Here is a 25,729-nt window from a genome sequence, read left to right as displayed (position 1 = left end):
TTTATTGGTTGAAGACGGGGAGGGATTTATGTTAAAATCATTTGAACAAATCAAAGATAAATTGGCTTCAATATTACCAAATTAATGAATTATCTAAGATTGATAAGAAAAAAGGTTTTGCAATTGAAAAAACTAAACTGGAAATGGAGTTGTTAGATACTAATGTTTAAAATCTGTCTAAAATGTATAGTTTGTTACTGGAGTAGCATACAAAAGATGAGCAAGTAAAATCGGTTATGATTGATTGGGCACAAGATGCGGGACATAATATAATGATGGAGGACTGGGAGAGACTTTGGAAGAAAGGGTTTAAGTTTACTGCATGTACAATGTTAAAGGAAAATATTATGAAAATGATGTATAGGTGGTACTTAACCCCTGTTAAACTGGCGAAGATCTACCATAATTGTGATAATTTATGCTGAAAATGTAAAGAAAAGGAAGGTACTTTCTATCATATGTGGTGGACTTGCTCCAAGGTAAAAGACCTCTGGGAAAAAATTTATAATGAATTAAAAAAATGATGAAATATACATTTATGAAGAAACCAGAAGCCTTTCTCCTTGGAATAATAGGTTCTGAACTGCCCAAAAAAGGTGTAAAAGTATTTTTGTATGCCACAACTGCTACATGGATTTTATTAGCCAAAAAATGGAAAACACAAGAACTACCAACGGTAGAAGAATGGCAGATGAAGATGATGGAGTTTATAGAGCTGGCTTATCTCACCAGGAGAATCCGCGATCAGAAAGAAGAGGAACATCAAGAAGACTGGAAGAAATATAAAGATTATTTGAATAAATATTGTAATATTAAAGATATGTAACCACCTGAAAGAAACAATTAGGCCTAGGATTAAAATGGAATTAAATTTATAAATAAGAAAATGTACGATAAGGAAAGCTATGTAATTATATTTAAATTTATAAATAAGAAAATGTACGATAAGGAAAGCTATGATCAGGACTGTGATATGGTCTTTTGAAACTCTGATATTGGAAACTGCTACATATAATTACTAAGAAATTCGGATGGAAGAAATTCGAGGAAATCAAATACCATGTTTATGAAGATGGATGGTACTTAATTTTAATTAATTAAGTGGTAATACGTTGTATGTATCTTTTTTCTTTTTTCTCTTTTTTCCTATTTTTTGTTTGTCTTTCAGATAATTCATATATTTTTTGTTTGTCTTTCAGATAATTCATATATTTACTCCAGTGTTCTAAGAATCTCTGATCCTGCAGGTTTCGAATCCTTCCTGTTAATTTATCTAGTTCTGCAGAACTAGATGTGATGATCTCATTTCATTGAAATCCCAGGACACCAGTTCCCAGAATTTGTTTTCTCTCTGCTCCATTACTGCTAGTTCCAATTCCTGCCACTCGGTTTTTGTATTTTCAGCTTAATTGTTTTTGAGCAGACTCTTCTATTCCAACCTACATTTGATGGATTCACTGTGAGACCATTTCAGTCTTTCACCTTCTACTTACGCTCACAGATTCGGTTGTATGTATGCATTTTATTAGAGCACACAGGGTCATTGATATTGGAATGTGGTCACTTTCTGGTCATTGTAACCCTTCAAAAGTGTTCACAAAAGTGACCATGGAATTTTATTCCAATACATGACTATGGCAGTGGGACTTTTATACACACAAAGATGGAAAGATTCATATTTACCAACAATAGAAGAATGGTTGTTAATAATTGTTGGATATAGCTGAGATGGCAAAATTGACATGTTTAATCAAAGACACAGTTGCTGTTTACTAAAGGTTGGAAACTTCTTATAGACTTCTTGCATGAAAAAGAAAATGGTAGTTGGGTTTGAAGCCTGAAGATAATGTTGGGTTATAGAAAATGGTTTTGTTATAGTGGAGTGGTGAATTGAATAATGTTTACAAATAGTGGATAGATGAGGAATCAGAAGTTATTGATTTCCCTTTCTTCTTTTTCCCATCATCTCTTCTTTCTCTCTTTCTCCTCATTTCTCTATTTTCCTTTTATTACTTTTTTGTTGTTGCAGTTTGTGCTTATACCTAGGTTAACTTTTTACCTTTGACAAAAAATATAATTAACAATAATTTATATATAGCTTTTTCTAAATTCCAATAAATCTATTATTAAAAAAAGTGTTCACAAAAGTGAATAATGAATGAGAGATTATGATGCAGTTAATAGCACTTCCACTGTATTTGTTCAAATAAGAATACGGACCCTTAGCAATGCCTAGTGGTTAAGAGCAGTAGACTCGTAATCTGGTGAACCGGGTTCGCGTCTCCTCTCCTCCACATGCAGCTGCTGGGTGACCTTGGGCCAGTCACACTTCTTTGAAGTCTCTCAGCCCCACTCACCTCACAGAGTGTTTGTTGGGGGGGAGGAAGGGAAAGGAGATTGTGAGCTGCTTTGAGATTCCTTCGGGTAGTGATAAAGCGGGATATCAAATCCAAACTCCTCCTCCTCCTCCTCTTCTTCTTCTTCTTCTTCTTCTTCTTCTTCTTCTTCTTCTCCCATGAAGGATATATTCCTTCACAAATTCCAACAATTTCAGGCCCTGTGCATTATATTTCTTGTCCAAAGAACAAAGAGAGGTTAGGAAAATATCTTCCAAATCGAAGCTTAAAGGTAGCAAGAGACTCTCTGGCAGGTGCTTAACAGCTGGCTGACTAGAAGAGTTATAATCCTGTAAATTGGCGGCAGGCGAGCAAGCATTTTACAAACAGGGAGCCATTGAAGAAAATGCCCATTCTCTCATTGAGGAGCCACACGAAGAAGGGCTTCAGAGCAGAGCCGTCTTTCCCATAGGGCTTCGTGGTGTGTCGCACCAGGGTGCCAGCCTCTCAGGGGCGCCTCAGCAAATGGAGCAGCAGCGCGGCTTTGCTGGTGGCTTTCCCTTTCCCTGCACGCCCACCAGCTGCGCCCCACCAAACAATAGGGTTGGTGGGCGTGCAGCTTCCCTCCCAAGCCTCTGCGGGGATCGCTCTCCCGCAGCAGCATGGGGGAGAGTTGTGCCCCCCCCCATGGCTGGCAGTGAACAGCTACGGCCACCCCAACACTACCCGTGGAAATTTGGGGGTGCTGGGCAGATATTTGCACCCTGGCACCGCATCTGCTAAAGACGGCCCTGCTTCAGAGAATGATCTTAGGGTCCAGGTAGGCAGGGGTGTAGTGGGGCGGGGCTGGGGGGCACTGCCCTGGCACATTTTTGAAAGGGAGTGCGACCAGGCGCCTGGCTCCTCGTTCCCAGCAGCAGAGTGTACACTCCGCTGCTGCAGGTTGGTTCATATGGAAAGAGGCAGTCCTGGAGGTATTGTGGTCCCGAGCCATTTAAGGCTTTATAGGTCAATACCAGCACTTTGAGTTGGGCCTGGGAACCAATTAGCAGTCAGTACAATTGGGCCAGCATCAGGGTTATATGCTCAAGCCATTCTGTCCTGGTGAGCGGCCACTGTGTTCTGTACCAGCTGAAGTTTCCGAACCATCTTCAGAGGCAGTCTTACATAAAGCATTGCAGTAATCTAATTTAGGAGTTACCAGAGCATAGATGAAAGCAGACTGTCCCTGGTCAAGGTAAGGGTACACCTGGGCCACCAGCAGAAGCTGATGGAAAGCAGGCCACGTTGCGGAGGCCACCTGAGATCCATGGGCATAGCCAGGATTTTTTTTGGAGGGGGCAGGCCTTTTGTTATTGGGGGGAGGGCAGAACCTCAGTTTGCTATGGCTACGTCCATGAGTACCACCGCTAAGCGACATACCTGCTCCTTCAGACGGAGTGTAACGCCATCGAGAGCAGGCCACCTCACAGCCTATCCAGATGAAACCAAACGCATCCTTGCCTTCTCTTACCAGCATCAGCAGCACACCCACCTAGCCTTTGGCTTCCCTAGACGCTGCAATAGTTTGCGCCCCCCCCCCCCGGCGCGTCCCACTCTGTCTGCCCTCCCACCCTCGGGGGATTCCACCAAGGACCAGGCGCTGTTCCAGAGCCATCTGATCGACGGCGCGCGCGCTGCGCAGCCTCCTGCCTCCAGTCCCCGGGCGGAGGAGTGGCCGCTCATCGCCGCAGCAAGTAGACCCGGTTGGAGGAGGAAGAAGGCGGGAGGGAGGGAAAAGAGGCAGCGGCTGGACGGACGGACGGACCCACGAACAGGGTGGCTGTTGCTTGTCGCCGGCGCCTGCCCAGCTCAGAGACACTGCCATCGCCATGAGCGAAACAGCCGACGCCCGCGACTACGTCTCCCGCCGGGAGATCCCGCAGCTTTTTGAGGTGAGCCAGCCACTTGGATCGCCTGTGCGCTCCTTCTCTGCTGGTCTCCTTTCGGGGTGGCGTTCCCGGGGTAGCCTTGCCACCTGTTTGCCATGTGCACGGTCGCAGCTGAAGAAGAGCGCGTCCACCACCTCCTCCTCTGAGCATGCACAAAACGCCCCTTTGCCTCGTGGTCGGGACAGGAGGGAGGCGGGCGGGCGGGCAGCTCGCCCGGTTCTCCGCTGATTTGAACGCCAGGGCTGGGTCCCCTGGAATCTGGCCACAAAAGGTAGACCTGTCGGGGGCTCCACTGAGGGCAGTGTTCAGGAAGGCTTGTTTCCGCACCCTGACAAATGATAGCCCCCAAATTAAGTCCCCGCTGGCGAGTTAAAAATTGGGTGGGAAGATTGTGCCCCATAAGCATGTCCAGAGCAACTCATGCCTCATGTTAGCCGTCATCCCTGTTTTGTAATGGGCTAAGATCTGGGAAAGCAGAGTTCAAATCTTTTCTTGGCCAGCCATGAAACTTCCAGAGTGACCTTTTGCCAGTCACAGCCTCTCAGCCTAACCTACCCACAGCATAGCTGTCAACTTTCCCCTATTCTTGCGAGGAATCCTATTCGGAATAAGGGAATTTCCCTTAGAGAAAGGGAAACGTTGACAGCTATGCCCCACAGGGAGGTTGTTGTGACAATAAAATGGGGAGCTTGGTAACCACGTAAACCACCCTGAGGTCCTGGGAGGGGGTGGGGGATATAAATGTAATAAATAAAAAGACCCAGGAGTGATGTCTTCCATGTATTAATATGAAGAACAAGCAAGTATCTTAGCATGTGCCAAGTGCTAACGCTCCAACATGCATTTGAGGTTACAACACTACGGCTTCTGGGTCAAGAGAACCTAGCGTGAGTCACTTCTGAGAAATCATTGAGCAGCATGGAAAATTCCCTTTGGCAGAGGAGAGTGAGGGATAATGCCCCACCCCCCATGCCCTCAGGTGTTTGTTTCTTGACCACCTTTGCATGGAGAAGAAATGTGCCTGCTTGATGCCTCGACAGCTTAGCAACCTAGCTGACATTAACCTGTATTGATTGCTAAATGAATTGACTCAATTATTGCCCTCTTGAAAGGGAGCCTGTGTGATCAAGCTGTTAAGCTGCCATTATTTTGAGACCCAGGGAGCTGTTTTTAATAAACAAGACACAAATCAACGTCCAGAGGGAAGTACCTTTGTTGTGAGGAACTTTCTCCATATGGCTGGTTTTGCATTTGGCTCCTTGTCACAGTCAATCAGGTCCCTGCAGAGCCAGTAATTAAAGAGGAAATGTGAGGCTCCAGTCCAAAACACAATTCCCAGGGGTGTAAACACAGCTGAGGAACTTACAGAATGCTTTTCTTATACAGTGGTACCTGTACATACACTTCAGGATACAGACTCCACTAACCCAGAAATAAGAACTTTGCTTCAGGATGAGAACAGAAATCATGCTCTGGCGGCGTGGTGGCAGCGGGAGGCCCCATTAGCTAAATTGGTGCTTCAGGTTAAGAACGGACCTCCAGAACAAATTAAGTACTTAACCCGAGGTACCACCATATGTGTTGACTTGCACAAGTGCTGGTGCCCCATAAAAAAAAATCCCATAGCATTTAATAGGGAAAGACATTAGCTTTGCATGCAGGAGGTCCAAAGTTTAACCCCTGGCATCTCCAGGTAGGGCAGGGGAAAACCTTTGTCTAAAGTCCTTTTGACTTCAAAGGGGCTTACTCTCAGGTATAGGACTGCAGCCTTGGTTATTGTGGCTAGCAGCCACTGACAAACCCCATTCTGCAAATGTATCAAATCCCCTTGTGAAGCCGTGAGCCAATTCACATCCTGGGGCAACAGATTTTACAATGCAGGATTGGTGCCAGCATATTGCTCTGCTTTCCTTTGGACCACCTCAGTGAAGCCAAGAGGAAGGTCTTGCCATCTGGGTCTTTCCTAAGTCCACACACACTGCCCCGGGAGGCCACTTTAGTGCTGCCAACACAGTGGCTGGACTTCACTTGGAGGCACACTCCATTGTCTCTCACGACAGACGGATGATGACAACAACAACAACAGCAGCAACAACAACAATGGGGAACTTTTTTTTCAATCTGAGGGCCTTGTTGTCTTCTTCTGATGGGTAGAGGGCACAGGCCAGTGGTGGAAGGGCCAGAGACAAGAGTTGGCAGAGCAAGGAATGTAAATATTACGTTAGTCTGGAAGGCTTCTTTTCACACAATCTCACAACCAGAGGCATAGGAAGGGGTGTGCTGGGTGTGTGGTTCGCCCCGGGTGTCATGCCTAAGGGGGTGACAAAATGGCACACCACGGGGGGGGGGGGCACTTACTGCGGGGCCTGACCTGCAGTGCGCCCGAGCCACGCGTCTCTCCTGCGAGTGACACAGTGACTTGGGCCCCCATGCTGCCCAAAATGGCAGCGTGGGGCTTGCGTCCGCCAGGCGGACTCTGTGGGCGGATCGCCACCCCACCCCCATGGGCAGATCGCCCCGCCCTCACCACCCTGGGTTACGGAGCAGCTAGCTACACCCCTGTTCACAGCACCCTGCTCTGCCATACATCCAGGCAAGCATTCAACAGCATTTAAGAGGGAGCAGTCATGAGTATGGGTGGGGAGAGGCTGTAGCATGGGGGATATCTCAAGGGCCAAACAAAAAGACTTTGGCCCCTGGATCTCAGGTTCCCTCCTCCAATGCCCCTGTTATAATGGATGATATGATTATGTATCCCCCTTTCCACTGCTCTGTAGTAATTCAAGGTGTGTTTACACCATTGTAGCATCCCAACACAGTAACTGTCTCCATGGCTAAGCCCTGGATTCCTCTTTCCCAGACACACCTCTTACCACAACATACAAAGTGAGGGACGGGACCATTTTATTCTGAGGCAAGGGTGAGGAACCTTTTTTCTGTAGAGGACTACATTCCCATCCACCCCTGCAGGGGTAAAACAGCAAAAGGAACCATAGATTTTTGGCTCCGTTCTTGTTTCCACATTAATTAGTCTGTGTCATTTAAATAAGCTACATACATTCATATTTCAATATGGCTTGGAACATGTACTTAAATGCAACTTCCGTCATTAATTATGGGTTGCAAAATGTATTTAAATGCATGTTAAATACATTTAATGTGGGACAGTGATTAAGAGTGTCACACTAGGACCTGGGAGAGACCAGGGTTTGAACCCCCACTTGGCCATGAAGCTCACTGGGTACAATCATGGGCAAGTCACTGCCTTTCAACCTAACCTACCTCACAGGGTTGTTGTAGGGTTTAAATGAGGAGGGGGAGCACCATGTATGCTACCTTGAGCTCCTAGGAGAAAACATGGGACATAAATGCAATAAAATAATAATAACTAAAAATATTTTATCATAAGACGTAGTTTTAATTTCAAGTTGGTTCAAGATGATAAACATCAGATACAGTAGAGGCTTTGGTAATACAGGGCCCTGAGCAAGGACAAAATTTGGCACCCCCCTCCAAAAAAAATATTTCCTTTCTCCCCACAATAATTTATTTTGGTACTGTTACTTTTTTAATGGACATCCTTGGTAAGGTAAAGGTACCCCTGCCCGTACGGGCCAGTCTTGACAGACTCTGGGGTTGTGCGCCCATCTCACTTAAGAGGCCAGGGGCCAGCGCTGTCCGGAGACACTTCCGGGTCACGTGGCCAGCGTGACATCGCTGCTCTGGCGAGCCAGAGCCAGAGCCGCACACGGAAACGCCGTTTACCTTCCCGCTGGTAAGCGGTCCCTATTTATCTACTTGCACCCGGAGGTGCTTTCGAACTGCTAGGATGGCAGGCGCTGGGACCGAGCAGCGGGAGCGCACCCCGCCTCAGGGATTCGAACCGCCGACCTTTCGATCGGCAAGCCCTAGGCGCTGAGGCTTTAACCCACAGCGCCACCTGCGTCCCACGACATCCTTGGTAGGTACCCATATAAACAGAGGTGGTATTATTATTATTAATAGTAGTATCAGCATCATTTTGTGCCCCCTCAGCTTCACACCCTGTGCAAGACAACCACCCAGCACCTCCAGCGCTGACACAGGGTTAGCAAGACAGCCCCAGCAGAGAAAAAACACAGTATGTGTGGACCTAGACTGTGCCAGTTATTTATTTATTTATTTATTTATTTATTTATATATTTATATATTTATTTATATTCCAGTACAGTACATGCATTTATAAATGTAATTTATCCTTAAAAAAGAAAGAAAGGTATATTGGTACCTCCCCCCCTTTTTTTTTTGGCGCTGAAATAAACATTGCAAAATCTGGAGAAGTTGGAAATCCAAAGGATAAGTATACTCCAATCTTCAATCTGTGAATTAGGTTGCAACCCAAACTCCATAAAGGTTAGCCAAACCAGGCACTGATCAATGTAACAAGATTACATTTGGCACCACAGTGTTGGTGGTGAGCTTTAAAGCCCTAAACGGCCTCGGCCCAGTATACCTGAAGGAGGCGTCTCCACCCCCATCGCTCAGCCAGGACACGGAGATCCTCCTCAGAGGGTCCTCTGGTGGTTCCTTCACTGTGAGAAGCGAAGTTACAGGGAACCAGACAGAGGGCCTTCTCGGTGGTGGCACCCGCCCTGTAGAACACCCTCCTATCAGATGTCAAGGAGATAAAGAACTACATAACTTTTAGAAGACATCTGAAGGCAGTCCTGTATCAGGTAGTTTTATTATGTTTTTATTTTATTATGTTTTTATATCATGGGTAGGCAGACTAAGGCCCGGGGCTGGATCCAGCCTAATAGCCTTCTAAATCCGACCCGTGGATGGTCCAGGAATCAGCGTGTTTTTATATGAGTAGAATGTGTGCTTTTATTTAAAATGCATCTCTGGGTTATTTGTGGGGAATAGGAATTTGTTTAGTTTTTTCCCCAATATATAGTCTGGGCCCCCATAATGTCTGAGGGACAGTGGACCAGCCCCCTGCTGAAAAAGTTTGCTGACCCCTGTGGAATCCCTTCCCCAGAGAGGTGCACCTGGTATCTTCATTGTTATCTTTCATCAGATGCTTTTTAAAGTTTAACATTTTACCATGTCTTGATGTATGCTGGAAGCCGTCCAGAGTGGCAACCCAGTCAGATGGGCAGGGTAAATAATAATAATAATAATAATAATAATAATAATAATAATAATACTTAAGACACACCACTTTACCTAGGACAAGAGGAATATTGTCTTTTTATATTGTGACCTGCCCTAGACCCTAATGACAAATGGGTGGGTAAGTCGACTTCCTGGGAGGAAGTTTAGGTATTGGGGATTAAGTCATTTAGGGTTTTAAACTTATGTGAGTACCTTGAACTGGGCCTGGAAATGAATTAGCAACCAGTGCTGCTGTTTTAGACCAGGGGTTTTGTGCGTTCTAAACAGAGTGAGTTGTAATTGTGACATTCTCATTTGCTTCACCTGCTTGAGCCAGGTGAATATGATGTGCGAGTGACTGGCCAGCTAGTGCTACTAGCCCCTGGGCCATAACTTTCTGCTATGACTTGGAGCTGGTGAGGTAAAAACATAGATCTGGGAAGAGCATTGAGACTTGGCCATGTACTCCGCCACCCCTTCTGAAATACATATAATTTTAACCTGTGCTTTCCTCCCCCACTTCTGCTTCTCCACAGAGCATGTTAACGGGCCTCATGTACCACCGACCAGAAGACCCGGTTAGTTATCTGGAGCACTGCTTGCAGAAAGTCCGGGAGCTGGGCGGACCCAAGATGGTGCAATGGGATACATTCATCACTCAGGAACGACGGGCCATGCACAGCAATGGCAGCAGTGGGCAAGGCAAGAAAACCTTCTTCTGCACAGGTTTGGATGCCCCCTCATTGAACGGCATGTTTAAGAGCTTAGGTCAGAAGTCACCAACCTTTGTGGGCACATTTGAATTTTTGATGCGTGCTGTGGGTGCCACCCTGAATTGGTGTTTCTCTCCCCTTTCCCTGTATCCTCCTTCTGAAGGGGAAGGATGGAAGTGCAAGTGTGCTTTTGCTCTCTCAATCTCTCTTTGCTTCTCTAAAGCATCTAGCTAAAAGTCTAATCCAGTAGGATTTATCTGAGCCTTAAACAGGAACACAGGAAGCTGCCTTATGCAGAGTTGGACCAATGGTCCATTTAATCTGCACTGATGGGCAGTGGCTCTCCAGGACCTCAGAGGAGATCTTTCTCAACCGTACCTGGAAATGCCAGTGGGGACTGAACCTGGGACTTTGTATGCAAAGCGTGTGTTCTACCACTGAGTTGTGGCCCTTTTCGTATAAAGCTGGAGGAAGCGGAAAAGAGCATCTCTTGCAACTTCATCCAACTTCAACAGTGGCTGGGGGTAGAATTCAGAGGCTGCATGGGCACCTGGGGAAAGCACCTCAAGGACACCATCGAACACATGGATTCCATGTTGGCAACCCCTGTAATTTGCAATGACATTCTTGTTGTGACGTGGGGTTTGTGATTTCAGCTCTCTTGACATAATATGCTGGAGACAGTTCTCTAGTAACACTTCTTAATTAAAGCAACAAGACTGGGGCCTAAGGAGGGGAGAGCTACATTTATAGGGACAGGGAACTAGCTAGAAAGGATACATTTTGGAGGGAACAATATCAGGCAATCACAGTCCTGCCTTTTGGAGGAAACCAGTAAGACAGAGGATCCAAATACAGCAGCTTAAATGAACCAATAGTAGCTGTACCCTCTGGAACCAAAAGGCAGTTACTTTACCCTAATGCAAATACAGACAATAATAATACAGATATAAAATCCTTTGACTCAATACACAACAATTCTGATTTATTTTTATCCTTGCAGGACTAGGCTTGGCACCATACAACCAGTACCACCAGCACCTACCACCCATTGAAAGCCAGTTCTCCATTGAGAGTGACTCGGATATGACAGAATTCACAGGCCTGATCCAAGAATATGATGTATTTGTCCCTGGTCAACCTCGTCCTAAGATCATATTTGTAATAGGTGAGAAGTTAACTGGGATGAGGAAGAACGGTTCTTCGGTGGGAAGAGGGGCAAATGCTTGCTTGGAGACTTGGGTAAATTCTTTTATCTACTTGCACTGGTGTGCTTTTGAACTGCTATATTGGCAGAAACAGAGACAGAGCAATGGGAGTTCACCACTGTCAAGCAGATTTGAACCGACGACCTTCTGATCGGCAAGCCCAAGAGGCTCAGTGGTTTAGACCACAGTGCCACCTGTGTCCCTAATGGACTGTACTGCCACAGGGTACAAGGAGAGGAGTGTGTATATATGTGTGTGCGTATATGGTGGGAACAGTCATTAATATGCAGATGATACCCAGCTCTACCTCTCTTTTAAATCGGAGCCAGTGAGGGCAGTGAAGGTCCTGTGTGAGTGTTTGGAGGTGGTTGGAGGATGGATGGTGGCTAACAGATTGAGGTTGAATTCTGACAAGACAGAAGTACTGTTCTTGGGGGACAGGGGGTGGGCTGGTGTGGAGGACTCCCTGGTCCTGAATGTAACTGTGCCTCTGAAGGACCAGGTGTGCAGCCTGAGAGTCATTTTGGACTCACAGCTGTCCATGGAGGTGCAGGTCAATTCTGTGTCCAGGGCAGCTGTCTACCAGCTCCATTTGGTACACAGGCTGAGACCCTAACTGCCTGTGGACTGTCTTGCCAGAGTGGTGCATGCTCTGGTTATCTCCCACTTGGACTACTGCCATGCGCTCTAAGTGGGGCTACCTTTGAAGGTGACTTAGAAACTGCAAATAATCCAGAATGCGGCAGCTAGACTGGTGACTGGGAGTGGCTGCCGGGACCATATAACACCGGTCTGAGAGACCTGCATTGGCTCCCAGTGCGTTTCCGAGCACAATTCAAAGTGTTGGTGCTGACCTTGAAAGCCCTAAATGGCCTCAGTGCTGTATATCTGAAGGAGTGTCTCCACCCCCATCCTTCAGCCTGGACACTGAGGTCCAGCTCTGAGGGCCTTTTGGCAGCTCCCTCACTGCGAGACATGAGGTTACAGGGAACCAGGCAGAGGGCCTTCTCAGTAATGGCGTCTGCCCTGTGGAACGCCCTCCCATCAGATGTCAAGGAAATAAGCAACTATCGTACTTTAAAAAGACATCTGAAGGCAGCCCTGTTTAGGGAAGTTTTTAATGTTTAATGTTTAATGCTATATTGTGTCTTTAAGATTTGATTGGGAGCCGCCCAGAGTGGCTTGGGAAACCCAGTCAGATGGGTGGGGTATAAATAATAATAATAATAATTATTATTATTATTATTATTATTATTATTATTATTATTATTATTTCTCCAGAGCAGCCTTCTCCAATGTTGGATCTCCAAATGTTGTTGCACCACATACCTCACCCTCCTCAGCCAGCATTGCTAGAGATTAGGAGTGTTGGAAGTTATAGTCCAACAACAAATAAGGACCCAGAGTTGGGGAAGTCTGTTCTAAAGCTTAGACCCATTTGTGGTTATTTTGGTGCACTTGATCAATTTCTTGGCTGCCCCGGAAGACCTGCCTTGTAGGCCTTTTTCCACCTGGCCTCTGGGGGGGGGGGTCATTTTGGCCCTGACTGATGCCAGCTGCAAAAGCTGCGGTTGCTGAACAGGCTCATGGTCTGGGTTATAGCTTAGGGGGATATGTTTTTGTTTTTGTTTTGTTTTTTTGCTGCTGTTACTGATTTTACTTTCTGTATATTTATTTTTAGATCTCATGTGGATATGGTTCCATTTGGTTGTGTACTTTGTGATGTGTTTTGGTTGTTATTGTTTATGGTTACAGCACCTGAAAAGGTTCTCTACTCCTTGCTCTACATGCCTTGCTCAGCTGTCTTTTTGGATTGCAGGGGGCCCTGGGAGTGGGAAGGGGACTCAGAGCAATAGGATTGCCTCCCATTTTGGATTCACCTGCATCTCCGTTGGTGAGATCCTGCGCAAGCAGATGATTCATCATGCCAACAGCGACAGGAAGTGGGAGCTGATTGCCAAGATCATCGCCAATGGGGAGCTGGCCCCACCGGTAAGAATGATTGGCTTTCAGAATTTTAGCAACCAAGGTTGTTTCAAGACTTTCAGAGGTGGATTCAAGTCACTGAAATGTATAGGATAAGCAGCTGACTAACAGGAAGACATACAGATCAGGATTAATTCAGGGTGAATGCTCATCACTGTATAATTGCCCCACAAATCACAAATCAGAACTAACACTGAAGTCAAGACCAGACATAAGTGTAAGCTTTCTATAAGCACATTAGGATGAATCTTCTATAAGTTTTGGAAAGTGCTTTGTCCATCTGGTTGTCCATCTGTTCTTGAGATATCAATCACCAACTTGGCACGGGGGTTCCTGAGCTGGAGGGCAGCAATCTTCCTCGATGTTTAGATGCCAGCCACCATTTTGAATCAAGATGGTGGACCAAAATGTCATTTTGACATGACTAAGTCCATTTTTGGCATAGGTTTGGCCATAGGCACCAAGTCCCAGGGCCCTGGGTGCCATGGCTTCCACAAAGTGTGGCATGGCCACGTGTGCTTGGGCACAGTACATCATCACGCCCCCGGCATGTGTGCGCTACTTCGCCATACCCCACTACGTGCATGAGTGAAGTTGGCACACTGGGGATGTGATGATCTAGAGCACGTCCCCAGTGGTAACGCATGGCCCCAGGCACCGGCAGTCACAAGCTGGCACCAGTAGGCTTGACTGTCTCTAAAGATAATAATTAAACTTGCTTGGAAGGGTGGAAGGGAAGATGGTGTCTTTTCCCTTTACCACCTCTTGTGAGAAAGAGGATTTTTTTGGGGTAGAATTTATCTCCCTCCCATTGCAATTGCTGGAGCAGCAGCAGGAAAGGAAATGAGTGGATGAGGGAGAAAGAAGGGCTTTGGAGGTGAGAAGGCAGATTTGCATTCTTTTCTGGCTCAGATTAAAAGCTTTAGTCTGTGATGCTCAGTGTGTAATTGACTGGAACACTGGGAGTCACCGAGATTCATCTGTTTCCCAGCCAGGGCTTACAGAAACTTGGCAACTTCACTGTTTTAAAAAGGTGCTCACTTTTTGTTATTTCCCTGTTCATCTTGCTTTCCCACAAGCAAGGAGCTGAGAGCCTCAGCCTTCCCAGTGATGCTCTCTTTGCCTTTCAGGAAACAACAATCGAGGAGCTGAAGCAACAATTTATAAAGCAGCCAGATGCGAAAGGCTTTGTGGTGGATGGCTTCCCCCGAGACATTGGCCAGGTGTTAACGTTTGAGGAGCAGGTAGGAGACAACCCAGGCAGAGTGAAAGAAACTCTGGCAAAGCCATTGCCAGTCATTGCAGAGGATACTGAGCTAGATGGACCAAAGTGGAGGAACATAGAGGAGAAAATGAAGAGAAGGGAAACATTGAGAAAAAGGATGAAACCAGTGTCAATTTGTAGTGCTCCAGACATACCCTGGGCAGCGAAGAGGGTGAGAGGATGGCCGCCATGTTTAAAGCCTGACACTTGTCTCCCTTCTCTGGCAGATTGGCTCCCCAGATCTTGTCGTCTTCCTGGCCTGCCCCAGCCAGAAGCTCCGGCAGAGGCTAGAGAAGCGTGCCCAGGAGCAAGGCCGCCTGGACGACAACCCCCATGCCATTGGGCGCAGGCTGGAGACATTCAAGCAGAATGTGCCACTGATAGTGAAGTATTACCAGGAAAAGGGAACCATTGTCCGGGTAAGGACCTTCCTGAACTGAGTTGGTTGGGATGCTCTAAGGCGTTGGGAAAGAGAATTTGCTTTCATCAGGACTGGAGACAGAGCAGAAATTAGTTTCAGTTGGCATTTGAAGGCGAGCTGAACTAACTCACACTTTCTGAAGCAGTACACAAACTGCAGCAGAGACATCCTTCAAAATTTGCACTTTTCTGAATTTTTCAATGCACTTCCTCCAGCCAAGTAATGCATACAAAAATACATATATAAAGCATGCATAAAATGCATATATTGATGAAAATAATGTACAAAATCCACTGTACAAGGGAAGATTTCTTTGCAGAAATGTTTTATTAGAGAAAATAGCATACATAAAAAAAATATTCATTACATTTGTATCCCATCCTTCATCCAAAGGTCACAGGTGATTCACAACATAAAAATACAAAACAAGAACACAAAAACATAATAAAACAAAAACAAGCCCAAAACATTCATTCTCCCCAAAACACATTTTGGAGGCCATGGAATTGGCCGAATGCCTGGTTATAGGGAAACATTTTTGCCTGGCACATAAAGATATGTAAAGAAGGTGCAAGCCAAACTTTGCTGAGCAGAGCATTCCACAGACTGCAGAAAAGGCCTCTTATTATGTTGCCCCCCTCTGGGCCTCTCATGGAGGAGGCACACAAAGAAGGGCCTCAGAAGATGATCTCAGGGTCTGGGTAGGTTCCTATGGAGAGAGGTAATTGTGACCCTGAGCCATTTAATGCTTTATAGGTCAAAACCAGCACTTTGAGTTGGGCCTGGAAACTAAGTGGCAGTGAGTGCAGTTGGGCCAGGATTGGCATTATATGCCCAAAACGTCTTGTCCTGGTGGACAACTTGGCTGCTGAAGTTTCTGAACCATCTTCATATGCAGCCCTACATACAACACATTGCAGTCATCTAGCCTAGAGGTTACCAGAGCGTACGCTACAAGAGTTAGGCTATCCCTGTCCAGATGGGGGCGTAGCTGGGGCACCAGCCAAAGCTGACGGGAGGCACTCTGCACCCTGAGGCCACCTGACAGCAAAGGATCTAGGAGTACCCATTCCTTCAGAGAGGGTGTAACCCCATCAAGAGCAGGCGATCTCCCAGCCATCCGGTCTAGGGAACCACACACCAACAGTGCCTCAAGTCTTATCTGAATTGTGTGTCAGTCTGTTGACTCTCATCCAGTTCATCACCAAGGCAAGGCAAAGGCTGATGATGAAAAAGCTGCACTAAAAAGCTGATAAATTTTCATGGGGCTATGTTTTTCAAAACCATTGCAAACTGATGTGGAAACAGGGAGAACGGAACTTAAGGTTGGAAAAATGAGAAACTGCGAGGAGGCTTTTTCACACGTTATGATTTGTACAGTTTAGCTATTGTTTACATAGGTATATAGACTATTAATCTCTCTAGTGTAACCTGTGAATACCCACAGAGAAAGAGGGAGAGGGTAGGATGGGGGGCAGAGTGAGGAGAGAAGCAGAAACAGGCTACAGACCTAAGCAGCAGCAATTCCTACTGTATGCAAGAAATGGATGAATGTCTGTGCTTGGAAGAGGCATTTCCTTGAGACAGCAGGGAAGGTATCTTCTTAGATCATGGATAGGCAAATCTGCAGCCCTCTAGATATTATTAAACTCCCATCCACCCCTGCTACCATGGCCAATAGACAGGGATGATGGGAGATGTAGTCCAGCTCCACTGGAGGGCAGCCACTGCGATCAAGGGTGGCATCACACATCTATGCCCTGTCAGAAGCAGCTGGCCTAGACATACCATATTTTTCTGTCTATAAGACGCCCCCATGTGTAAGACGCCCCCTATTTTGGGGGACTCAGATTTAAGAAAAGGGGGGATGTATCTGTGCATAAAGGTAAAGGTAAAGGTACCCCTGCCCGTATGGGCCAGTCTTGACAGACTCTGGGGTTGTGCGCTCATCTCACTCTAGAGGCCGGGAGCCAGCGCTGTCCGCAGACACTTCTGGGTCACGTGGCCAGTGTGACGAAGCTGCTCTGGCGAGCCAAAGCCGCACACGGAAACACCGTTTACCTTCCCGCTAGTAAGCGGTCCCTATTTATCTACTTGCACCCGGGGGTGCTTTCAAACTGCTAGGTTGGCAGGCGCTGGGACCGAGCAACGGGAGCGCACCCCGCCGCGGGGATTCAAACCACCGACCATGCGATCAGCAAGTCCTAGGCGCTGAGGTTTAACCCACAGCGCCACCCGCGTCCCTATCTGTGCATAAGACACCCCCTAATTTTTGACATTATTTTTAAGGGGGAAAAACTAGTCTTATACATGGAAAAATATGGTATCTTTGGCCTGATCCCTTAAGGCACACCTCGCTTCATCATGATGGGGGCCTCTCAAAATGAACACAGCAGGCCCTGCACTCCTCCTTTGTAACCAGCCTGAGAAAGATTTAACAGCACCTCCCTCCCCCTGCTTTCTCTTTCCAGTTTGCTGCGGACAGAGAGGAGGAGGAGATTTTTGCAGACATTGGCTCCTGTGTTCAGCAGCGGCTGCACCTGGAAAGGATGGAGTTTCCAGGTGAGAGCAGGGGGGCACCTGCTTGCATCAGGGTGGGGGTCTGAAAGGTAAGGAGAACAGCACTCTGCAAAAAAAAAAAAAAAGCTCGAGTCAAGCCTGTGATTGCATGGTTGCCTTAGGGGGCAGAGCTTCCTTCTATCCAGGGCTTGCCACCCCCCCCCCCCCCGGATACTCGCAGGTGGGAGAGGTGCTTTCAAGAGGAGCCAGAACTAGAACCGGCAATCCTTGGCTCTCTGCGTACCTGTCGTGTCTGGTGAGCAATTATTATGGTGGCTTGGAGCCTCATCCCAGACAGTGAAGTATAACTCAGGGTCCGGAGTCATCACATTCACCCTGGCTGGTCATTAGTTGCCCAGGACTGGGAGTATTGAAAAGACTCCCAGTTTGGGACTTGGTGACTCTGGTGGTTGCTCAGCTTGGATCTGGCCCTGGACGTCACCTGTCTATGCCTCAGTCCTTGCAGCAGGAGCCCACGATTCTACAAAACGTTCTGCTGGCAAGGAAGGCAACAATCGTAAACCTGCGGCTAATATTTGGAAAGCTGAATTTTCAGTGGGAGAGTAAGTGCACAAACCCAATTGCCAGGAGAGGAAATAACAAAACTGAAGTGAAAAGGGACCATTAGCCAAAATGCACCTTTGCTGCTCATGTGTCTGCTCCATCCATTGATGAAGGCATAGGGAGTCATGGGGAGGCAAGAAGAGACGGGCCTAATTTTTTATATCGGAAGAGTGAAGGGTGAAAAAACCTCCCCTCCAGTATCAGAACGAAACTGAGCGCAAAGGAATAAAACAGGGAAGGTAGGTGAAAAGTGCCAGGGGCAATAGAGAAAAGTGATAGGAGAAAGAGTTACACCTTAAGAGCCCGCTGGATGAGGCCAGTAACCCGTCTAGCCCAACATCCTCTTCTCACAATGACCAAGCAGATGCCTCAATGGGAAGCCTGCAAACAGGATCCGGCCCTAAGAGCAAGTCTCCCCTCTTGCTGTTTCCAGCAGTTGGTGTTTGGGAGCATTGGTGCCTCCACCTGTAGTAGTAGTAGTAGTAGTAGTAGTAGTAATAATAATAATAGTAATAATAATATTTATTTATACCCCGCCCTCCCCAGCCAAGGCTCAGGGCGGCTAACAAGTAATAATAAAAATAAGTTGAATGAAAACAACTTAAAAACAAGATTAAAATACAACATTAAAATATTGAAAAATTAAAATATTAAAATGCAGCCTCATCACAGGAGGAGAAAGGAAAAAGGAAAAAGAAAGAGGGGGAGGGAATCAAATTGACTCCAAGCCAAAGGCCAGGCAGAACAACTCTGTCTTACAGGCCCTGCAGAAAGAGATCAGATCCTGCAGGGCCCTGGTCTCATGAGACAGAGCGTTCCACCAGGCTGGAGCCAGTGTTGAAAAGGCCCTGGCTCTGGTTGAAGCTAATCTAACTTCCTTAGGGCCCTGGACCACTAGGGTGTTGCTATTTATGGACCTTGAGGCTCTCCATGGGGCATACCGGGAGAGGCTGTCCTGTAGGTACGAGGGTCCTAGGCCGTGAAGGGGCAGAGGCAGAGCTGTGGCCTTCAGCTGTAGCCTTCAACAGCCTCCCCTCCATGCACCTAGGCAGGGCAGTCATGCCCATGAAATTAACAGAGAGGTGCCTCTCATCACCTCTAGTTTGTCCCTGAGTTCTGGTGTGGGTGGGGGAGACAACATCATCAGAGAACCTGCAGGAGGGTGGGAGATGAGAGGAGATTGACCCTAATTTATAATCTCATCCCCACAATAACCTGGTGAGGTAGATTAGGCTGAGAGGCAGTGACTGGCCCAAGTTCATCCAATGAGCTTCATGACCACGTGAGGGATTTGAACCCTGGTCTCCCAGGTCCTGGGATGCGGGTGGCGCTGTGGGTTAAACCACAGAACCTAGGCCTTGCCGATCAGAAGGTCGGCAGTTCAAATCCCCGCGACAGGTGAGCTCCCATTGCTTGGTCCCAGCTCCTGCCAACCTAGCAGTTCGAAATCACGTCAAAGTGCAAGAAGATAAATAGGTACCACTCTGGCGGGAAGGTAAACGGCGTTTCCGTGCACTGCTCTGGTTCGCCAGAAGTGGCTTAGTCATGCTGGCCACATGACCCGGAAGCTGTACGCCAGCTCCCTCGGCCAATAAAGCGAGATGAGCGCCGCAACCCCAGAGTCGTCCACGACTGGACCTAATGGTCAGGGGTCCCTTTACCTTTTATCTCCCAGGTACCTCCCTTGTACATGGGCGTAGCCAGTATTTTTGGGGTGGGGGCAGAACCTCAGATTTGTACTGATTTGTATTGATGGGGGGGGGGGGAACCACCCACCCCCTTGGCTACTGCCCATGCACTTGTAGGCTGAGAATGAGTTGATTTGCAGTGAGTAGGGAGTCTACTATAAATGTTTGCCTAATTTTACTCCAGCTGCAGAGTTTAGATATTTTCCTGGTCCTAAACACAGTGTCCACTCTGGATGCCCGTTGCTGGGAATGGCAGTGGGGAGACGCTGCTGTGCTTCTGTGCCCTGCTTGCAGTCTTCCCCAGAGGAATTGGGTTGGCCATTTGGAATCAGGATGATGAACCAACAGAACCGTTGGCCTGATCCAACAGGGCTCTTCTCATGCGAAACTTCAGGTTGCCTGGGGACAGTGGTGGACAAATTTCAAGGACTAGCTCTACAAAGACCCATGTAGCTTCTTGCTTTCCAGTATCCCAAAACGATGGCAGCTGAGACCGAGACTTGCTTTTTACCACCTGGGAGGATTCTGTCAGCACCCTGGTGTGTTGTGTTGCTCCCCCTGCCACCCACCACCACATGGAACCTTCCAGGCATCTTTTGTTTCCTGTTTTCTGTCTCTTGATTCAGAGTCTCCGCTGCTGGCGTCGTTGGACAATCTGTTTAGTCCCAGCCAAGACTCTCCGAAGGAAGAACAGAACTGGGGGCAGGTAAGGTTGCAGCAGTGGCATGTCATAGGCCTGGGCTCTTGGCAGAAAGCCTGCCAACGTGCCTCCAGAGCTGAGGCTGGACTGGAGCCCCACTTCCTCTTTTCTGGGTCAAAAACAGGAACGGGAAGGGGTGGGAAGCGGGACTTCACAACTGGAAAACAGGAGAGTCAGTGGCCCAGGAGGTCAAAAACTGGCATTGGTCAACTACTGGCTGACAGTTAACCCCTGTCCATTACGCAGAAAGTAAAGTACTGGATGCAACAGGAGGCTGCTTTTATTTTATTTTGCTCCGTTTGCTTGCTTGCAGGATTTATATACCACTTTTCCAGGTGGACCTCGACAAAGTGGTTTACATAAGATTACTCTTATTTTGGGGAGGTGGGGGATGAGTTTCAAAAGAATGGGAAAGGCAACATGCTTGTTTAGAAAAAAAGCTATTACTGCTGCTTCTCCCCTCAGGGCAAGATGGTCCTTCAAATGCCCCTGTGGAGCAGGGAGGGGGGCTGTATCCAGTGTTAGTCCTACTCAGAGTAGACCCATTTAATTTTCCTAAGTTAGCCATCCATCCATTTTGAGCAGGGGTTAACCCATTAGCCCATCTAGTTCACAGTTTTCCAGGGTTTCAGATAGGGGACATTCCCAGTCCCACCTAGAGGTGCCAAGGATTGAGGACCTTGGTGAAGTGTTGCCTGGTGATTGGTGCCTTTGCCCCATTGCTTCTTGAAACATTTCCCTCATGCTTTTTGTGTGGGGACCTGATTTACTATGCTCTCCTCTTCCATAAGACCCAGCTCCTATGAACACATATAGCTGCCTACATTGGACCCATCGGTCCATTTACCCTCATACTATCTGCTCTGATGGCAGCAGCTTTCTGAGGTTTACCCCAAGCCTCACCTGGAAATGCCAGTATTTGAACCCCTGACCTTCACCATGCAAAGAGTAAACTCCTACCACTGAGCTACAGCCCTTCCCCTCATAATGGTTTCCATCTTTCACCATCTGACCCCTGTTAAAGGTGTAGGGGGCTGATGGAAATCGATTTCAACCTCATTTGGAGGGTCCCAGTTTACAAACTGTGTGGGGCAGCTTTGAGAGACTTGTGGCCCCCTGGACTGCAGCTCCCATCGTCCCTGACCATTGGTCATGCTGGCTGGGACCAGTAGGAGGTGGAGTCCAACAATATCTGGAAGGCCATTGGTTCGCCATCCCTGCACTAGTACTATAAGAAGCTGCCTTTGAGGAGTTCATTTGTTCAGACAGCCTTTACCAGACTGACATCTTCCCAGGGTCCCAGAGACAGATGCATCTTCCTCCGTCCCCTCCTACCTTCGCTACTCTGGGCTCACAAGTGGGAAAAACAACAAATATTGCATGCAACGCTGGGGCTCCACCTCTGACCCATGATATGTCTAGCCCAGGACACTGTGTGCTGATCAACAGTGGCTCTCTTTGCTGGCTCCGGTGTGTAAGATTTCCAGCCCCCACTCCAAACAGGAGGTGTTGGGGATTGAACCTGGGCCCTTCTGTATACAAAGCAGGTGTCCTGCTACGGAGATATGGCTCTTCTTTCTCCACCAGCAGCAGTGTCTTTCCAGAAACAACCAGGCCACGTGCCCTTCACTCCTTCATTGACATTCCTTTACTTTCCATTATCCCTCACTCCTCTTAGTCCCACCCCCTGCATCTGCATAATGTAGTTTGGAAGGGCAAATCTGTCCATTTTGGTTTCTGGGTTGGATGGGAGAACCTGTTAACTCTGGTTTATAATTTTTCCCAATCTTAATTCCAGTTCTCCGCATAAGTTTCTGTTGTTTGTTTGCTTGAAAAAGACCTTTCCTCATTAGCATTTTGATGCTAATTTCTCCTAAGATAAAGATTTCTGATCACAGTTTTGCAGACCATACATTTTTCATGCACCTATTCCTCATATAATGCTTTTTTTTTTTTTTGCAAGCTACTTTGCACAAAGACAAACCCACTTCTACACACTTTAACGAAGTTTTACGCACATGACTTGGCAGTTGGAAAGCCACCTGTCAGTTACCTGACATCATAATGGCATCAGGCAACTGACAAGTGGGATGTTCCACTCACCTGTCAAAGTCAGCCCACGGAGGTCGGGACAGGTAGCAAAAAAGGCTCCCTTACCCATAACATAGTTATAAGGATTGTCAATAAAACCAAACAAATCGAAGTGTAAATAAAGATCCAGCATCTCCAGTGAAGAGGATCTCAGACAGCATTCTTTTTTAAAAACACACACCCCAAAACCCAGATAGATATAATAACACATTAATTTGATAATGGTTTCCCCCCCCCCCATACCTTTCTTGTCATTGTGATGACATAGAAAACTCAGGGAGAGCTTAGCTTCCTTATCTGCTTATCCCTTTCGCTATCCTGCACCTTCTTGCGGTTTCCTTGCCACTCTTTTTGTGTGCCCCCCCCCAACCATAGCTGTCATTTCCAGATTTGAAAATAAGGGATCAGCAGCCTCGAAAATAAGGGATCAGCAGCCTCACCTGTCCTGGGGACAGTCTACGGGATATCTAACAATCCGGGATAGCAGCGGGAAGTGGCGCTCGAATAAGGGAATTTCCCGCAAAAAAGGGGAAGGTTGACAGCTATGCCCCCCCCCCCAAATCATCCCCATAGCATTTCTATGCAGCTCAGGTCTCCGGGCATCGGGTGTCAGGCAGCGAGAGTGTCCCCCCCCGCCGCCTGCTCCCAGCATGCCACGCGCCTGGCAGCCGTGTATATAGAGTGGTAAAAATAGCTGGATATCCCATGCAGGGGCAGGCTGCTGGCGAGAAAGAGCCCTCGTCTTCCTCGACCCCCCTTTCTTGTCCCCCTGCACCCCAGCGCTGAGAGGTACGTACGGATCTTTTGTTGGGGCAGGGCTTCTGGGGGAAAGGACACACCGCCACACACACACACACACACACGCAAATCGCTTAATGCAGCCAGGGAAAGCACGCTGCAATTCTTGTTTTTATTGTTTTCATTCATTGGGTACCACCCGGCAGATCGAGGAAGCAGGACAGATATTTTCATTATGTTGCTCATGGTCTCTGTCGTAGTAAGGGATTCAGTAGAAAGGTGCAACCCTGGATTGGCTGCTAAGACCCTTTTCAGCTCAGTGTGCTTGCAGACAAGTAACAATGGAACAATGCAGTGCTGTGCGCTTTTCAGAATTTGATCCCTCTGGCTGGTTTGTCAGTCGTGCGTGTTGCTGTTGTGGTGGCGCTGGTGTGTGTAATACACACACCCATGTCTTGCTTGGGTTGTGCGTCTGGGATAATCAGGAATCTCCCCTGTTAATTCGCTCAAGGTCAGTGTTCCTTCCATCTTGCATCGCTGGGATATCCACCCCACCCCCCACAAAGTCATGCCATTAAGAGAAATCGCAGTGTGTGTATGCGCTCCCCCCCTCCCCCATTGGCCAGCCTCACACCTCCAGCCACAGGGAGATCCCTGTGAAAGGCACGCTCTGTTTTTTTTTACCGGAGTCTGGCTGGAAATGTTGAATCGCTTTGCTAGTTGCTAAGAAACTTCGGGCGGGGGGGGGGACGGGGGGGAGCTGCAGCCAGTGTTTGTAGCTTATTGAAATGCTAGACTGAAAAGAGCCAGCAAGAGTGGGGAGAAAGAAAGTGGTGTGCTTTGCAAGCTGGGAACCTGCAGGTGAACATGGAATTTCTGTTTACATACCTATAACAGGTAGCAGTTACAGATAGGTAGCCGTGTTGGTCTGCCATAGTCAAAACAAAAAAATTCCTTCCAGTAGTACCTTAAAGACCAACTAAGTTAGTTCTTGGTATGAGCTTTCGTGTGCATGCACACTTCTTCAGATACAGATATTTTGTTTTGACTATAACAGGTATGTGGCGTTTTGCTGCTCAGGATGTGCAAATGCACTTGAGGTGTGCGTTTGTACAAGAAAGCTTGACTGGTTGCAATAAGCCGACAGGAGAGCAGTTGCTTTGCACGCAGAAGCTCTAGAATTTATATCCTGTCGTCTCCGGGTGAAAGGACAGGAGAAGGCTCCCTGGTCCAGGTCCTTGCAAAACAGTTGCCTCTTGGAGGATACCAAGATGGCAGAGGCTGGTCCATTAGGCTGAACAAGATACTGCTCCATCAACCTCAGTCTGTTGTCAGCCACCTGCTTTCTTACTTACATCCTCATCATTATTCAGCCGAGGGGGTAGCCCTGCCTGCCAGCTTCTTCCTTCTCAGAGTTGTTCCTTGTAGAACACAGCAGGGAGAATGGGAACAAAACCAAAATTAGTTGGCTCCTCCAGCTATTGGATGTGATACCACTTACTGTTGGCCTTGTCTTCTGCCCTACCGGCCCCAGTGCACACTAGTGGCAACCAGATGCTTCTGGGCTACATCACTCATCATCCCGGACCATCGACCATGGTGGGAGCTGGTGTTATCTTGTCAGTCCCCAGGATAGAGGGTGCTGGGGTGGGCAGGCAAATAGCCTGAGCTGGTGTAGGGCAGTTCTCTGTGTCCATAATGTAGCTGAGTAGTAGAGCACCTGCTTTGCAGTTTCCATTATCTGCAGCTGGAAGGACCCAGGAGCAACAGGTGGAAAACCCTGCCCACCCCAGACCTTGGAGAACAGCTACAAGCAAGAGTCCATAGTCAATGCTGCTTCCAGGATTAGGTGAACAAAGAGTTTGACCTTGGATATGGCAGCTGGCTATGGTTAAAGATAAACAAATAATAGCTTGAAAGAAGAAAAGTGCTGAATTGTTTTCTGATGGTGCGCTCATGTGCCGTAGCATCATGTTAGAAATATGCTTTCCTCCTGGGTGTGTGGAAAAAGGGAAGCTTTTAATGTTTAATAGACTATGGTATTTTAATATTCTGTTGGAAGCCGCCCAGAGTGGCTGGGGAAACCCAGCAAGATGGGCGGGGTATAAATAATAAATTATTATTATTATTATATTATTATTATTGCCACCTGTAGAGTGGTTGTTGTTTTTAAAAAGTATGTGTGTGTGTGTGTGTGTGTGTGTGCATGTGCGTGTACACACACACACACACATGCCTTTCATCTAACTAAATTCCACTGAGTAGTCATGTCCATCAATTTCAGTGGGTCTCCTCCAAAGAGAACCAACTTTGGATCCAGCCATTTCAAATTAAGGTGCCAAAGGCTTGGCATGACAGGCTGTTGCAACCAAACCGAAACCTTTTGGGGGAAAG

At 47.4% G+C, this 25,729-nt stretch overlaps 1 protein-coding gene across 3 annotated transcripts in view; it reads left to right on the top strand.

Annotated features, from left to right (window-relative positions):
* The first annotated feature begins 4,151 nt into the window (after positions 1 to 4,151).
* AK1 (adenylate kinase 1) overlaps positions 4,152 to 25,729 on the top strand; it is a 48,957-nt gene continuing 27,379 nt past the window's right edge. The window contains exons 1-8 of one of the 3 annotated variants that reach the window (XM_079962122.1): positions 4,152 to 4,270; positions 9,940 to 10,129; positions 11,120 to 11,284; positions 13,144 to 13,316; positions 14,441 to 14,554; positions 14,802 to 14,993; positions 17,467 to 17,557; positions 20,433 to 20,512. In XM_079962122.1, the coding sequence (XP_079818248.1) occupies positions 4,208 to 4,270; positions 9,940 to 10,129; positions 11,120 to 11,284; positions 13,144 to 13,316; positions 14,441 to 14,554; positions 14,802 to 14,993; positions 17,467 to 17,557; positions 20,433 to 20,512 (1,068 nt within the window). In that variant the 5' untranslated portion in view covers positions 4,152 to 4,207. Of the gene's footprint in view, positions 4,271 to 9,939; positions 10,130 to 11,119; positions 11,285 to 13,143; positions 13,317 to 14,440; positions 14,555 to 14,801; positions 14,994 to 17,466; positions 17,558 to 20,432; positions 20,513 to 23,250; positions 23,387 to 25,729 lie in introns of those variants that run through there. The other 2 variants (XM_079962123.1, XM_079962125.1) reach the window with 2 other exon arrangements.

This window comes from Podarcis cretensis (genome assembly GCF_951804945.1).
Source record: "Podarcis cretensis genome assembly, chromosome: Z".
Lineage (NCBI taxonomy): Eukaryota > Metazoa > Chordata > Lepidosauria > Squamata > Lacertidae > Podarcis > Podarcis cretensis.
The sequence above is the reverse complement of the archived record's forward strand: the minus strand, read 5'-3'. Positions and strand labels throughout refer to the sequence as shown.